This window comes from Paralichthys olivaceus, chromosome 3 (genome assembly GCF_024713975.1).
Source record: "Paralichthys olivaceus isolate ysfri-2021 chromosome 3, ASM2471397v2, whole genome shotgun sequence".
Lineage (NCBI taxonomy): Eukaryota > Metazoa > Chordata > Actinopteri > Pleuronectiformes > Paralichthyidae > Paralichthys > Paralichthys olivaceus.
The window spans coordinates 28,416,557-28,430,782 of NC_091095.1; the positions used below are offsets into that span (position 1 = coordinate 28,416,557).

The 14,226-nt window shown below is 40.3% G+C and overlaps 1 protein-coding gene across 8 annotated transcripts in view; it reads right to left on the bottom strand.

The window, feature by feature from the left end:
• Positions 1–1,203: 1,203 nt before the first annotated feature.
• gatad2b (GATA zinc finger domain containing 2B) overlaps positions 1,204–14,226 on the bottom strand; it is a 52,244-nt gene continuing 39,221 nt past the window's right edge. For 4 of the 8 annotated variants that reach the window (XM_020105308.2, XM_020105306.2, XM_069522789.1 and 1 more), the window contains 5 exons: positions 13,064–13,427; positions 11,030–11,232; positions 10,141–10,272; positions 9,813–10,020; positions 7,320–8,973 (listed from right to left, as the gene is read on the bottom strand). In XM_020105308.2, the coding sequence (XP_019960867.1) occupies positions 8,837–8,973; positions 9,813–10,020; positions 10,141–10,272; positions 11,030–11,232; positions 13,064–13,427 (1,044 nt within the window). In that variant the 3' untranslated portion in view covers positions 7,320–8,836. Of the gene's footprint in view, positions 8,974–9,812; positions 10,021–10,140; positions 10,273–11,029; positions 11,233–13,063; positions 13,428–14,226 lie in introns of all 8 variants that reach the window. The other 4 variants (XM_020105311.2, XM_020105310.2, XM_069522791.1 and 1 more) reach the window with 2 other exon arrangements.

Here is a 14,226-nt window from a genome sequence, read left to right on the forward strand (position 1 = left end):
AAGAACAGCGCTCTTTTAACACTGCAGCTTTAAATAAGCTCCTGCTTCCTTCCACCTAGTGTCCACTTCTGCATCAGTTTAGCAACAGTGGCTCCTCAAAATGTCACTTGCCTATTAGCTGCACATTCAATAAAACACAAGCACCTCCCATGACAGCCTTGGCCTAACCACAACCAGTAACCGAAGACAGTCACTTCTCAGACAGAAACAAGAACCAGGAACTGACCTTCACTGAGGAAAAAGGAGAAGCAACACTATCTCACATCACCTGTTTTCTTAACTCTGTAATAAAGACAATTATTTTAAATGTCTTACATTATCATGTAGTTATACTCATAATATCTTGAATATTTTATGTAATGGTATTTATTGAATCAAAAACATTTAGTATCTCTTTTGTCTCTTTCAACTGGTTGCTGTGCAACATATCAGGCTCAATTTGATCAGTCCTGTATTCAGACGCTGTGGCTTGTGCTGCGTTGATGTTGGTACACACCTTCTGACGGCTGCGTATGAACACAGAATGAACAATGCCTTTTATCACTTTCCTTTGGTTCCTGTAATACAATGTGTCCGGGCTTAATGCTGCTATACCTGGTGAGAAGTATGGGTCCTATACCTGTCGCCCTGGAAGACATCTTCTGTCAGCTTTAGAAGTTGTTCACTCAGGCTTGACAGTACTTCATGTTTTTCAGGAAACAAATCAATAGCGGAACATGTCTTATATATTATTCCTTTCTCTTTCCAATTTTTACACTTAACCTGCCTGTCAATAAATGGATAAAATGTCCAAACATCTTAAAATATTGTTTCAATGTTGAGGTTAAAGGTCCAGTATGTGGGGTTTAGGTGGAAGGGATCTTTTGGCAGAATTTTTATATAAAATAATCCTAGCAATGTTTCCACTAGTGTGTTTCACCTAAATTGTACGAATTGTTGTAGCTTTACCCTAGAATTGGCCCTTTATTTTTAAATACTTTATATTTATATCTAAAATCTACACACTGAACCTTTAAGTCTCAGTCTGACCAGACGACCCTGCATTTAATCCTCTTTATATGAAGGTTGTAAAGTTCACTTGGTGTTGTGTGTTGACAATTCTGCTCATCTCAAAGGCTGTTGCTGGAACCTCAGTGTTCCTGACACAACAGACTCTGTGTTTCTATCCTGTTAATGAAGGTTAATGAAGTCACACTTGGAAGCAAATGTTTCAATCTTTATTAAACATAGCTTGCAAGAGATAAATATTACAAAGTTATTTCCTCCAAAATTAGCTTATTTTTTCAATCAATGCATAATTGTCAATCAACTGGCAGTATTCAAACAGCATTATTTTCTTTTACTCTTTTGAAGACCGTTAAATATCAAGTATGTGCAAAAGGTCAGGATTGATGTAAGCAAAACAAAAAGGACTTCAATTAATATCTGGTCAATTTCATCTTCTGTTTCTACTTCCCAGATGTTTATTTCAACACTGTCATCATTAGACAAAAATAAACGCTTCTACTGGTAAATCCAAAATTGATAAAACTGATTTTGCAATTAAATGTTTCCCTGTATTAGCCATAACAACTAATAGAATATAAAGCTAAACAGTAGAGGACCATACATGTTGTATGCTGGTGTTGGCAGGAAAAGTGATCACTGATTCAGGGTCTGTTGTTCTCAGCTTAAGCAGTAACTGATCTTATAAAGTCAGTCCAGGTTTGATGTCAGAACTTTGCATGGAGACATACCTGAAACATTTAGTTCTGTATAAAAGTTACTCTTCTTTGTATTACCTCCAGAAATGCCTCCTTAGTGAGGACAACATGAAAATTATGGTCAAAGCCAATTAACTGAACATTTATCACCAGGACCATTTAGGAAGTCATTGATATTTTGTATGCTCCATTCATTTCATCAGGACTTTGGAATTCAATGATTGGTTTATCACAATCAAAAGGCAGTTTACATGTATGAGCATACAGATGATGTTTTCTGCTTTCATTTCTCCAAGTTATGAGATCAAAGCACTGAAGGATGACAGGGCTCAATGTCTTGTTGACCTGAGTCACTGTGAACCAATGATATTCCTATCTGCCAATGACATCAACCTCATGACAACTGTGCCCAGTGTGTTCTATGGATTCTTCAGAGCAGCAGGTCACTGGACACCTAACTGTGACTTTCTAAATGTCATCTTTCATTACAGTGAGCAGCACTAAGTATTCAGCCTCCACTGTCCAGTTCAGCTGTTAAAAAGGTCTTGGTGGTTCATAGGAAGCCAAAGACTGCCTGGATGTGTGGAGATGTGCAAGTGGTCAGGTGTTATGTCACATAGTCAACATTTACACTGAAAATGCAAAAACACCCGTCTGCTTCTTTTAGTGAGAGGCCGGTATCAGCAAAGTGATGCAACAGCTCGATCCTGGATCAAACCATTACATCAGAGGGGTCCATGGAATCCAACACACACAGTGAAGCATCAAAGTGCTTTTATCTAGAGCAAGTCCAGAAAACCATTCTCTAATAAACAAAGTCACTTCAAGCTTTAAAGCTCCAAGAGGAAACAAGAAATGTTGAGGTGTGTAATGTGATGGCAGAACCTGTTTGTCTGAACCAATGAGCACTTTCCTGCAAACTCTAACTAGTCCAAAACCAAAGCAATGCATCCGGGGAGATCGCTTCAACAAGCAGGGGAGGGAAAAAAAAGAATCCCAAACATTTTGCACATTAGTTACACAATAATACACAGTGATCACAAAACGAAATGACAAGCTTCACAATATTCATGGCTTTTTGTTTGCTTTTCTACACAATATACAACCATTTAATTTCTTTTTTCAGTACAAGGGAGGAAAAAAATGCTTATGTACAATAAGTCATTATTACTTCAAACCTAGCAAATATCGTGTCATTTATTTCATAGTCAATACATTTGTTTATTTTTTTTAAAACTGCAATATAAAGAAAAGAGAACTTATTTGAGACGTCAGAAAAGAATGAATTTTGAAATCTAACAATTGACGTTTGAAAAGAATCTGCAGTTCAAATACAAAGGTGTGAGGATGCATCTGCAAAAGAGCAAGAGAGAGACAGGAGCTTTTTTTTTTCTTCAGCTTTCAAGGAGATGCATGTCAAAAACATAAAGTAAAAATTTGTCCCAGATGTTAAAAATTCATGAAAATATATCTCTACATCCAATTTCAACTGTTCCACCAGAGGGACAACTGATTCCTGTTTTTCATATGATGAACACAAATGAACTTCAGTTTGCATCTGTGAATCTAGCCCTAGGTAGTTTCATAGTCGTGGCCAAAGTCTTCTATTTCACTGGGCAGGATAACATGATGAACCAGAACACACCTGATAGTCTGGCCGGAAGAGTTCACAACAAGCAACAAACTAACCAACCAACGTACAGTTCAACCAACAACCTCCATCATTGACTGTCCTGGACATGGTCAGATACACCTGAAGAGACTGTGGCTTGGACTCAAGTTAATGACATACTGTGGTACTGTCTTGGCTTTGTCATAAATGGTCTCGGAACCTGTGCCTCATTGACCTTTGTGTTTTTCCACGCGAAGGCTCAAACTATCAAATACAATGCTGCAGCACCAGCTAGAAAAAAATCTGCACACTTCATCTGATTTTTCTGTTAAAATGACAGCTTCCCTGCTACAAGGTTGATGTCATGATTTTGCTCACAATCTGAAGACCTGATATTAACTTCAGTATCATATTTTAGCTGAAGATAGAAGCCGTCAAAGACAGACGACAGAGCAATAATAAGTGGAACAGGAGTGAATACAGAGGTGGCCTGTGTTAGCTACTTTAGCTAACTAGCTGCTGGGCTAATTCAACAATTATGTGAACACTACTGCTGCTAGCTTCTACTACTGTACATACACAAGACTTGTCAGGACACACATACACACACATTTGTCTTCTTATGGTTGTGAGGGCACTAATTGACATAACACATTCCTCTGTACCTTGCCCCAACCTTACCCATCACAACTAAATGCCTAATTCCAACCATTACCCTAACCTAACCTAAACATTATTCTAAATCGGAACCTTTAAACCCTAAAAACGCTCTGTCCTCACAAGTCAAAATGCCCTCACATTGCTGCTTTTAGTCCTCACAACCATAGAAAGACATGCACATATACACACACTCCTCCATATGAAGTGCTTTAGTTTCTTTTTCCATTTTATTTTTAGTGAGAAGCTAAAATGTTTACTTGTTTTGAGAAAGAGCATTTAACTGGCACCTTGGCTGCTCTCGCTTCATCTTAAATGTTTGCTGCGGCATGCTAGCTGTGCCTTTACTTTCCAGTTGAAGCTGAATATGATTTGTTTTTTTAGGAACAGTATTTGCTCAACAACCAAAGCAGTGAACAAAATCCAATTCTGGTGTCTGAAAAAAAGTGAGCATGAGTTCAAAATGAAGTGACTGTAATGTAGCCAATCGTTTGATTAGAAAGCCAACGGGCAGATATTATCCAAAAAATAAACATGAGCTGTTGTCTAAGAACTGTAGGAATTCAACATGGCTACCATAGAGCATTAGGCCACCTGTACTACTCTGTAACAGTGCCATTCTCAGGTCAATGATGGATCTTTGCCTCCACGTTTCACCAGTATATGTGCACCAGCCTGGATGAAGTCTGACATTGACTGGATGTCATCCTAAAATAACCCTTGTGTTTGATAGCCCACTCAAAGCTGTGAACTGGCTGAGTCTCTTGCCTCTAACCCATAACTAACTTCGTAGCCCCTCAGCTCTCCTGTAAGGAGTCACCATGTTGACGAATAACATTGCACACTGACTGAAACACTGCTTGGAATGATTGATTTTGCTACTGCAAACTTCAGGGCCTTGAGATCAGCACTTCAGGGCCTCGTACTACAAAGCAGGCTCAACAGGATATCTTTGTTATCTGGCTCCACTAAGCTCAAAAATGTCTTTCTCACTAAGTAGTCACATGACGTTGGTTATCAACCCGGTAAGCACCTTCACATATAAGGGGCAGTGTTCGCAGGACATCACCAATGACAAATCTCTTGGCAAGAGAGCGGCACATTTAGCAAGTTCAAGCATTTAACATAGTTTCACCAACTGTGTGAATGTGTAATTTAATGTGCTGATAACATCAATGTTCAGTCATTACAGCACAAGTAGATCTGGATATCATTTTCATGCTTGTATTTTTTAGAGTTGTCAGATAAAAAATAATATAAAATAATAAGTGGTAAGTGGGCTTACTTTCATATCTTACTGGTACAAGTTTTAGTGTTTCAGTCAGTCTCTGATGTACGATGATGTCAGCGCACAAAAGCACAGTGAAATGTCTTTGACACTGCTTCAGCCAAGAGGAAAAAATGAAATGAAGAAGACAGAAGAGTGCCCTTGAACATAGGAGAACACTTCTGCTGAAGTGCTGGTCCTCTGTGATAATGAGGATTTCTCATCAAAATAATATTCAGGGAAAGTCCGATGTTTAATCGTGTCTGAACACTGCCCCACTAAGAGACCCACGCTCCATCGCATCAAGAGAAATGATTGTTCAGAAGATGCTGCCTTATACTATACGTGTTGATGTCTTATCTTCAGAGTAAGAAAGGTGTATAAGTTACAATGCGGATATATGTTAGAAAAAGTGATCCAGCTTTGTAATGTTGAAAAACAAGGCTTAAAGCTAAGTAATCTTGCTAACCACAACCAGTACTGCTCCGTAGTACAGACATCTGAGGTAACCAGTGATGAGTTGTTTCTTTTTTTAGCCAATATGGAGACTAACAGCCACTACCAGAACCTGCAAACATAGAATTGACTGGGACATATGCTTTTGTTCAGCTAGTGCAGCAGAAGCGTCAAAAGATCAAGAAGTATTTCTGTGTTAACCCCACAGGTCTGAAATGTCTGGAGATCAAGGCTCACTAAGTGACAAAGTCCATGACAAAGGAAACTCATGGGACATTGTTTCCTCCAAATGAAATATTAACACAACTGAACAGATTAAACAGTTCAGTGAAGTAAATGTGCAAAGCAAGACGAATATCATTGTAGGATTCTCTATAGCAGTGAGCAGCAAGGAGACCTGCATGTCGTAGGCATCACTTGAGTGGCCAACATCTGAGAAGAAAAATCCACACCAGTCTTAACCACTAGATGTAGAGATGATACTGGTTTGTGTTGCTGCAGCAGTGTGTGTTGGTAAGTCACTGAGTGAATGTCTGTGCTGAATATGTTTGTCAATGATGGCTCTATTTGTGAGCTCAGCACTCTATGTTGATCCATGATCTGGTCAAACAGCTGGAAAACAAGAGCAAAGAGATGAACTCTAGTTTGTGAGATCAAGACCTTTGAACATGCAACAGCTGCTGAAAAACAGGTACAAATGTGGTTTTTACATTTGGATTGCATTAGGAGCGCCATTTAACCATATCATCTGTTAACACTTAGAGTGCTGGGGTCACTAAAAAGCCTGGAGCAAACAACAGGTTCCACTGTAGTCACCTTGAGCATAGGAAAAGGTATGGAGTCGGATTTACTGAGCCATTCAAACCCACACACGTGTAAAGTTTGAACTCCCCACAGGAGAGACACTTTCTCATCCTAACTTTTATGTGAATGTCTCATCGCTTTCCCATGAGTTTACACTTGAAATCTATCAAGTGTCTGAGTCTTGTATCTTTGTTCAGGACCTGGTTTCTGTCTGTGAGTCAGTGTTGCAATATCAAACTGGATCGAAGCAGATCCCCCATCAGTTGAGGATCGGGTCCAAAGTCATCTAGTTCAGACTTAAGAGGTGGGATTGCTTTAAAGTTTCAGTTACTGCTGGGTTTTAAAGACAGTGAGTCAATGGGACTGATGCTGGTACATGTACCCAGGTACTCATGTACTCCAGCCAGCAACAGCTTATATATAGTCTGGCTCTAACTGAGCACACCGCAAAAGTGGAAACTGAAACATTTAGAGCTTAACACTGGCATCGTAAATTAGAATTGAACTTTTCATCAGCCATTTAAACGCTACTTGGTGACATGCCCCCTTACTCTGGTCGGCCATCAGCCAGCTTCCACAACTTCAGCCTCTCTCAACTGTGACATTCTTTTGCTTTTTTCTTTAAAAAAAGTTTTTCCAATTGGAAATAAGCAAAGTGCTCCTCTGGAGTGAGGGAACTTGTGTGCAGAGCATGCACACAATGATTGATCCATGTCTCTCCCATAAAAGATATAATCCTCAACCTTTTTTTATCTGAAGCTAGGTATCTATACATAATCCATACAGATATTTCAATAGTTTCTGTTTTTAGCTATGTTGATTATTATCGTCTCCAGGGGCTAATACCTCTCAGGTTCGCCACCAATTCATTAAGAGACGCCGCAAAAAACAAAACAAAAAAACGAATCCAGATAAACTAATCAAAATAAAGCACAGAAAGTTCGGGGGTGGGGGCAACAATCAGAAAATCTAAAAACCCAAATAGAAGAAGCAAAGGAACCCAGATTGTAGGTTTCTAGGTACAGAATCTGAGGTTTGGACACACAAATTGTAATTCCACCTTCAGATTTGAGTTTGTTTCACTTTCTCAAAGAACATGTGATGCAAAGAGGAGTTGCTGGGTACAAAAGCTTCAGTCTGTGCACTGGATGAACGAAGGTTGTGAGGAGGGCATGGTGGAGGTCAGTGGGAGGTAGTGAGATGAGATGGAACCAGGAGGGAAAATCAACTTGCTCCTCTCTGACAGACCAGTGCCCCCTGTGAAGTGAATATTGGCTTAACTTGTAGACAACGTCCTCCCGTCCCCTGTCAGCTTCCTCCTCATTAGAGTCTATATGGACTGCTGGTCCGCTGAAGGTGTCTGCCAGTCCTGATAAATACAACTGCAGGAAATCCTGGTTACATCCATCTGGTAACTGTTCAAATTTGTAACAATAGGCTGAATCTGAAGTGAAGAAACAGATGAAGATCTCTTGATGAGGAATGTGGGAGCCGAATACCAAAGGAAAATATTCTCCAAACGTTTTTCACATAAGATTCTCTTTTGTACATATGTGCACCTCTGATCCGGCCAGGTTGGACTTGATCTGCGTGTCAGTGCAAAAACAACCTTTGAATCTGACCCTTTTAACGTGATACAAGTGTAGATGCTCTGCTCGGACTGTTTAGCCCCCCTCACATTCTTCATTTCTAGAACAGGCTCTTTTCAAGAGCAGTTACTAACTTAATTTTGTCTGTTTTTGTTCCTATCAGTATTTTCCACTTTGTTACTTCAACTTAGCAAGCTTAAGTTGTTAAAATTTATGTTGCATAGCAACCAGAATGCACCCTGTTGATCTTCTGTTACTAGCAATAGTCACATCTAAGCATGATAATTAAAAGGAGAAAAAAAATCCTAAGTGACTGTGGCCTAAAGCGACCCTACAATGGTTCACCGTCACTCCCCAAAGTGAAGAAGAGACAGCAGAGAAACAAAAAATGGACCAAACACTTGGAAAAGAAAAAAGCATAATAAGTAATAGTAACTGAAGCAAAAACGGTAGTTGCAGGTATAATAATAATAATAGTGCTACCAACAGCGATAATAATGGGAATTATAATTGTTAAACAACGCTGACGAAGAAGATTTTACTATCATAAGAACATTGGAGATGCACTGACAGTTTAGTGTCTTTGTCCGACTTGGTGGGTTTTCATGGGTTGGTTTAAGGTAGGCACACGGACAGGCACTGCATGCGGTGGGGTTGGGGGATGTTGGTTGATCTGGGAGTGCTTCAGTATGGGGGTAGAGGGGCAGGATGGGTGTGACATCAGAGGGGCAGGAGGGCTGGTCTGGGCTCATTTCTGTCCGGTGATGGACTGCGATATGGATCGAGGTGGGATCATGTCCAACAGGTACTCTCTCTGCCGGTCTGCTAAGCTGGAGCTCTTATGCGCTCCAACTGCCGCTGGGTTCAGATAGGCAATATTTAACCCTGTAGGGAGAAGACACACATATTAAGAGACAAGTGTGAAGACTATCAACTGCTTACTTCAGCTTTAGTGGTAAAGGTTTTCATTACTCAATATTTGTATGTCTTTGTCTGCAAATGTATGTCTATGTGTATTGTTTATTCACCTCTTTATTTGTAATGCTTCTCCAATATTCCCTGTAATGTTTGTTTTCTATTATATTGTACAATTGTAATATCCTCATGATGTTGATAAAGGTTCTAACAATATAATTATATATCAAACAGGTAATCAGAATTTAGTTTCTTCTATTGGTTGATTCTGTAGCTCAAATTGTAATGCTGTGCCAAGATGTGTGCAGGCAAAGTTGAATGCTTACAGAGGGGGGAGTGTAAGAGGGAGGAAGATAATGTGAGCTTGACAAGAGTTTGTGTGAGTGTATGAGTAAAACTTTTTATAGTTTATTATTGCAAATTAATATGGATAACGGTAAACATGCAAATGGATTTTTTGATTATAGAAAATTTCTCTTCTGCTTCTATATAACTCATGTTCAAATTATAATGTATGTGCTAGCAAAATATATTTTTGATTCCATATGGATCCACTATGTAAGATTTTAAGTGACTGGGAGCATTCTGCTGTAAATCAGCGTATGTATGTAATATGCAGAGAGGTTCCCCTGAGTGTAAACCATCAGCGGATATTGACACATGGTGATGATATGCAGGTATATTCACCATCTCAGTTTATTATGTTAGAATGATAACATTTCAAACTAATTAGAAGATTGATCAGGGTCAGGACAACAATTCTTGACTGGGACCTCCTTGGTGAGCCAAAAAACATGCACAGTAGATACCTGGGATGTTGTAGATCTGGCGACGGCTGTCATGCTGCAGTCTATTGCTGCTACTGCTGCTGCTTCCACCGCTTCCACAGTGCTTGGCACTAGTCATTCCCATGAGGCTGCTGGCCACCGACAGCTGGGAGGCCTGAGCGAAGTTTGATAGAACACCTCGCGCTGAGTTGGACAGACCTCTCTGCATGGAGGCCTGAGGCTGGGGAGCCTGAGGGAAAGACAGACATGCCATAAACTTGACCTAATGACACGATTACATTACAGTGGCATATTACTTAGTTCATTATCATGCAAGAGAGAGATTTTTTGGATACAGTTAAAAACATACTTGGTCAGGAAACATGTGTACCTGGCGGAGGGCATGATGTCGGATCATGGTGTCAGTCTTGGAGGCGTTGGGGCCTGTAGGAACTGAGCTGGGAGAGAGGGCTGCCTGCTGTTGCAGCCTCTGTTCAATCTCCTGCACACACACACACACACACACACATACTTAGGACTTTGAAATGGATCATTGCATTCATGACATGCATTAATTCATCTATTCTTTGTGGCCTTATGTGTTTTGACAGCAACTTACATGGCTCAAAAATGCCTTTCACCTTTTTCCCTTGTCGCACAGTACGCTGCAGCTTTTGTTTAAAATGGCCAAAACAGCCATATTTTTCAATCTACACTCAATAACCCACACTGGCAGTGAAAACTGTCTGGAAAAAAAAAATCTAGAAATGTATTAAAGAAAATCAAACTATGAAATCTTTCTCATCCCGTTTTGCGATTTGTCTACAACTTGTTTATAGAGTCCACTACCTCTGGCAAACTGAATTTATTGGATTTAGAGAGACACATCCTCGTATATAAGGTCCCACAAGTCACACTGCATCCAAGCGTCCAAAAGAGAGAGTCCAAGAGAACTGTTTACACACATCACAGTGGTCTATGCTCTGAATACATGTGTTCTTTCAGTATTACATTACATTACAGTATTAATTTTTAATACATATCCCTCAGTTGCTTTTGGATACTGAGTGTAGAGTGATGAGGGAAGCATTTTCTAAATGCTCTGTCCTCAAAGGCACTTGTGTGCAGTTAATAATAAAACTCAGATTGAGACTTGACTGTAGGGCTGGCTAGTAAAATGATAATGTCTTCACTATAATGTGGTATAATATGAGAAAGAGAATACGGCCCGCGTGATGCAGAGGCACAGTGGTGCTGACCTGCTCCTGCTGCAGGGCCTTCACGAATGCGTTCTTCAGCCTGTTGGTGTGCTCGGCCTTGAGAGCCTTCTTCTGATTGGACGTCATGCACTGCTCACAGAGGATTCGCCCACTCTTCTCTTGCTTCCAGTGAGGGGTGAAGTCAGTTCTGCACTGAGCGCAGAAGAAGGGCTCCATGCGGGCCAGTGTCCCTCTGAGTTTACCTAAAGAGAAGATTCAGCCATTAGCAGTGCTTACAGTCAGAGTGACAACATAAAGCCCCACACACATCAGCTGCTTTCAGACATGCACTGAACTCCGTAGATCCTCTGTATTTTCTCCGGAGGAGGTACATGTGTGAACGCAAAAGAGAGAGAGGGTCCGGATTATCCTAAAGACGGTGACACACACAGAGAAGAGACAGACGAATATGAGACTTTGTGGTGATAAGAGCCAACAGCGGTATCTGTGTGTTGTCAAGAAAATCATGTGATTTCTGCAAATAATTAATAATTGCTAATAATAATAATAATTAATATGTCACATCGTTCCATGTCTGCCGCACTCGGCTGGGCCACCAAAGGCAAACCCAATTCTCCGTACTTTACCCGCAGGTCATGTCTAAAAACGGCTATGTTGTATGATGGGTCACTTTTTCACAACAGTGACATCAAGACATGACGTTAAGACATCAAACACCATCAACTACAGCTGATCATTCTTCAGAAACACTCTTTTCTTTTGGAAACAGCAACAAGACTGATTAGTACAAACTTCTGAAAATCTTCTCATATTCTCCTCACTATTTTAACTTGTGCTAAGTTTTAGTTTCATATTTATAAAAAATTGGAAACCATTGATGAGAACAGATTTGTTGAAGGGTTGGTCAGGGTTTTTATCTTAATTGTTGAAATCCTCTTTATGTCCCTATAGTTATCAATAAATAGAAATTTTAGTCTGAATGAATGGGCTTGAGAGACAAACACCAGTGACGCAGACACGATGGCCAGAAGTTAGTGAGTAGGTCACGGATTTAGGAGAACTTGCAGCATTGACCAATTTTCCCGTATGAGGCAACTTGTCAATTGTAAATTTTGCCATGCAAGCTATTTTCAATCAATTATCAATCAAATTTTATTTATATAGCCCAAATTTAAAAAAATCACAATTTGTCTCATGAGACAAACGAGCTACAACATCCTCTGTCCTTCAGATCATTGACCAAAAATTCCCAATTTTATCCAGGTGGTTAAGGTCATGCTTACATTTCCTGGCTAATGAAACTGATATTCAACGTGCAGACAAGACAGGAGTGCTCATACTAGTGCCGTGTCCCTCACAAATGTTTTCTTCAAAAGAACGAATCATTTTGGAGAACAAATAGAACTGAATAACCTAATTTACAGCTCAGCTGAGTCAACCACAAACACACATTTTTGTTTGGAAATGAAGAGAACTATAAGGATACATTCACTGAAGGGAGCAGAGTAGAATTTACAATGCCTGATGGAGTCCTGCAATGTTTAAAAGGTGTTTCAGAACTGTGACTTATCAAATTATATTGTCTCAATTTGCTAGTTAACGAGCTAAAGAGTTTTTGTGTCTCTGGTCAGCGACTGGGACTGTCTGATCCAGTTTTTCTGTCTTTTTGCACTTGTCTTGTCATTGTACTCATCCTAGTGATTCAAAACAAGGAAAACTTGGAGAGTTCTTCTTTTTACTCATATGTAGTTTTCATGAATAAACATTTCTGACCTCAATAATATCGTATAAGACACATTAGCCTTATATGGAATTATGGGGGCGTTAATCATGCTAATTTGCTATCCTCGTGCATGTTCACTCAAGTATGCACAGGTGACTAAAGTCATGCTTTTTCAGGTCATTTACACCCTTCTCTGAGTTTAGAAGGGTTTGCTGAAATATGACATGTCATATTCGTACAAACTAACAATGTGAGGAAATGGAAGAGAAAACAAAAAGGTTCCTAACAAGTCAAATCCACTGTTTGACCTTACAGTTGATGACATGCTTCTCTGAGTGTCAGCTGCTCACCCTGACTGTCAAGTACACTCTGCACCACCTCTTCCAGGCCAACCATGTAGATGAACTCGCTGTTGGCGGCAGAGGGTAGGAAGTGGAGAAGCGGGGCAGGGGGTTTGGGTGGAGGGATCTCCAACAGGGTTTTCTCCAGCTGCTTCCTGAGGGCCAGTTTGGCTGCTGCCTGGCTGCTGGCCTGGTCGGCCATGGAGCTCACCCCTCCGCTGGCTGAACCGGACATGGTAGATGGGCTGACAGCCGAAGCTCCGCCCAAGCCGCCCGCCACTCCGCCGGCTGCCGCTGCTGCTTGCATGTGGGCCAGGTTCATGTACATGGCACTGGAGCCTGAGCGCTGAGAAGCTGCCACTTGCTGGCTGGCCTGAAGAGACACATAAATTCTGCAGTGTTCAGCAAAACCATCATCAAATCATAATTTAAAGTCAGATTTATAATGTTTGAACCTTATCACAAGCTGCCACACAGCTTACAAAGTCAGAAAAATGTCATTACTATTTCAAAAGTCCAAAGGACATCAGTTCACATCTGACATTAGAATGTGTCTCCACATGTGTCTCCACTTGAGAAGTGGTCACTGGAGACACACGTGCAGACACATTTAATGGTATGAACTAACAAACTCAGAGCTGTCCACCTATGATCAGATCTGTCAGGACAGATGCCAATGCCAGGTCCAGACAAGGCCTTTGGCTCAATGTGATGTGATGGGGGAGAACAGGTTTTTCAAATTCATGTTGCTTTCTGTGCCTTTGTCTTGAAGACTTGATAACTTTGGTCGATGGTGAAAAGTATAAACAAAAATCAACACGGTAATTAAAGATTAAACCAGTTTAACAAACCATCTGTAATCTTAGCACACTGCGAGACAGTGTTTCGTCTATACTCAGATACCTAAATCAGCATGGCTGCTGGGGGCCTGAATGTGCTGCTCTCTGAATTGTGTTACTTAAAATCAAAACTACAATATAAGAAATACTCACCACTAACCTATGGATTTTCTTTCCTATCTTTAATTAAGAACAGGGTCTTTTGAGAACACATTTATTTCACATTCACATCAGCCCTGGAATTGTAAAACTCAAAGGAGTCATATTTTAAGCTCAGGATTTGTGCAGCTCAGTATTTGAGTGCAGACAAACAGTTTAGAGCAGGGGCAGAGA